At 43.4% G+C, this 2,165-nt stretch overlaps 1 protein-coding gene across 1 annotated transcript; it reads left to right on the forward strand.

Moving 5' to 3' along the window:
* The first annotated feature begins 90 nt into the window (after nt 1-90).
* Nucleotides 91-1,625, forward strand: LOC6642280 (fork head domain transcription factor slp1). The gene has a single exon (XM_002065464.4). The coding sequence runs from the start codon at nt 202-204 to the stop codon at nt 1,240-1,242; it is 1,041 nt and encodes a 346-aa protein (XP_002065500.1). The 5' UTR covers nt 91-201; the 3' UTR covers nt 1,243-1,625.
* The last annotated feature ends 540 nt before the right edge of the window (nt 1,626-2,165 follow it).

Raw genomic sequence — 2,165 nt, forward strand, 5'->3', positions numbered from 1 at the left:
CTCTCTCTTTTGTAGACTTTGTCTGGGCTCTCTCTCTGTGCCTGTTTCTCTGGGGTTCTCTCCAGGGTATAAATAGCCTGTGAGTGGGCTATGATGAGTCAGTATTGAGCTACGCCTTGCACAGCAAACATCATTGCATACTTAAGAACTTCTGTTTGTGTTTGTGGAGTGTATATTATATATAGAAAGAAATAAAGAATCATGGTGAAAAGTGTCTGCGAAATGGAATTCAAAAGCAATTTCTCCATTGATGCCATTTTGGCTAAAAAACCAACATCAACTGCAACAACCACAACAACAACAGCAGCAACAACACAAAATATTATTAAACAAGAAATCATACAAAATCAACACCAACATCAACATCAACATCATGCCTATGTCCATCCATATGCCAATTCGGATGGTGAACTATCCGCATCGGAGGATTTTGATACACCATCACGTACCAGCACACCGATGAGCAGCAGTGCCGCCGAATCGAATGATAAACTCGATGTGGAATTCGATGATGATGACGATCATCTGTTGGACGAGGAGGAGAGCGATGACTGCGAGAGTCAGGCAAATCCCAGCAAGAAGCAGAAACTATCATCGAATGCGGCCAACGATAACAAGAAGCCACCTTACAGCTACAACGCCTTGATCATGATGGCCATACAAGATAGTCCCGAACAGCGTTTGACCCTAAACGGCATCTATCAGTATCTGATCAATCGTTTCCCCTACTTCAAGGCCAACAAGCGGGGCTGGCAGAATTCCATACGCCACAATTTGAGCCTCAATAAATGCTTCACGAAAATTCCACGCAGTTACGATGATCCCGGCAAGGGTAACTACTGGATTTTGGACCCCTCGGCCGAGGAAGTTTTCATTGGAGAGACCACTGGAAAATTGCGTCGCAAGAATCCTGGAGCCAGCCGCACTCGTTTGGCTGCCTATCGTCAGGCCATCTTTTCGCCCATGTATGGTGGTGCTCCTGGTGGACCATCGCCCTATGGTTATCCTGGAATGCCGCCATTTGCTGGTGCTGCAGCTGCAGCAGCTGCTGCCGCCGCTGCCCTCTATCAACGCATGAATCCGGCTGCCTTCTATCAACAACATCAGCAGCCACCTCAAATGCAATACCAACCAGCTCCTCCGCCACCACAGCCCCAACTCCAGGGATATCCACCACAATTGAGCGCCGAGTTGTTCCAACGCATGCAATTCTTTGGCAAATTTCCACCAACAAGCGGCTAAATGACGACCACCAAAGGGAGGATCACGCCCAAAAGCGCTTTGGCAAAAATCTAGGAGTGAGCACGAGAGGCAGAGAGAGTGAAGGGCATAGCTGCTAAGCCTACTAAGTAGGCTACAATCACCTCAATGATGACGAGGACGACGACGTCCAAATCTTGACACACAAAGAAAAATTTTGCAATTTATTTCGGCCTGGAAAGCCGCCTGCCCCCAAATAGGACAACGTTCATTTTGGTAGTAACGAAATTTTGGGAAGGTCTGCGCCGAGCAATACAAATTGGCGATCTTTTTTTTCGCTAAATTGTTGGAGGCTTTTTTTGTTTTGAGAAATAATGTTATCAATATTACAAATTGTTGAATAAAAATCTGTATTATAAATCAAATATTTTTGAGCAATTTTCATATTTTTTGGGTTTGGGTTGCTAATTTATTCTTCACTCTTAAGATCAAACATCACAATTAATAAGAATATAGTGATTCCTTTCTTTCATTTTTTCAGAATTCTCAGTTGAAGCTTTTGAGACTCTTGTTTCTTATAACTTCCTTTTCCCTAATCTTCTCTTTCTGATGACTTAATTAGTCATTTTTGCTCTGGCGGCAAACATGAAAATGTTTTCCAAAAATAAAGAAAAGGAGAACCCAATGTATAGGTATATATTTTTTCTAAAATGAGCCATCACCCATTGACTTTTGTTTTCATGTTGTTGTTGTTGTTGGCTCTTTACATGGACCCAGTGACAACTCCAGCTGTGAGCGAATGCTGAGCACCGCAGGTATAACGGATGGGATAGGGATACCATTTGACTTGGACTCCTTTGGACATTGAACGGAGACCAGCTAGGCCATTGTCTCAAATAGAAATCGAAGCACACTTCTTAGATCCTCCTCGCCTCTCTATCTATCCATAACTTTTGTTATACAAT

This window comes from Drosophila willistoni (genome assembly GCF_018902025.1).
Source record: "Drosophila willistoni isolate 14030-0811.24 chromosome 2R unlocalized genomic scaffold, UCI_dwil_1.1 Seg167, whole genome shotgun sequence".
Taxonomy (NCBI): domain Eukaryota; kingdom Metazoa; phylum Arthropoda; class Insecta; order Diptera; family Drosophilidae; genus Drosophila; species Drosophila willistoni.

What these genes read in the sequence shown, in the direction of transcription:
- LOC6642280 (XM_002065464.4), top strand. Translation starts at nt 202, where the DNA reads ATGGTGAAAAGTGTCTGCGAAATGGAATTCAAAAGCAATTTCTCCATT.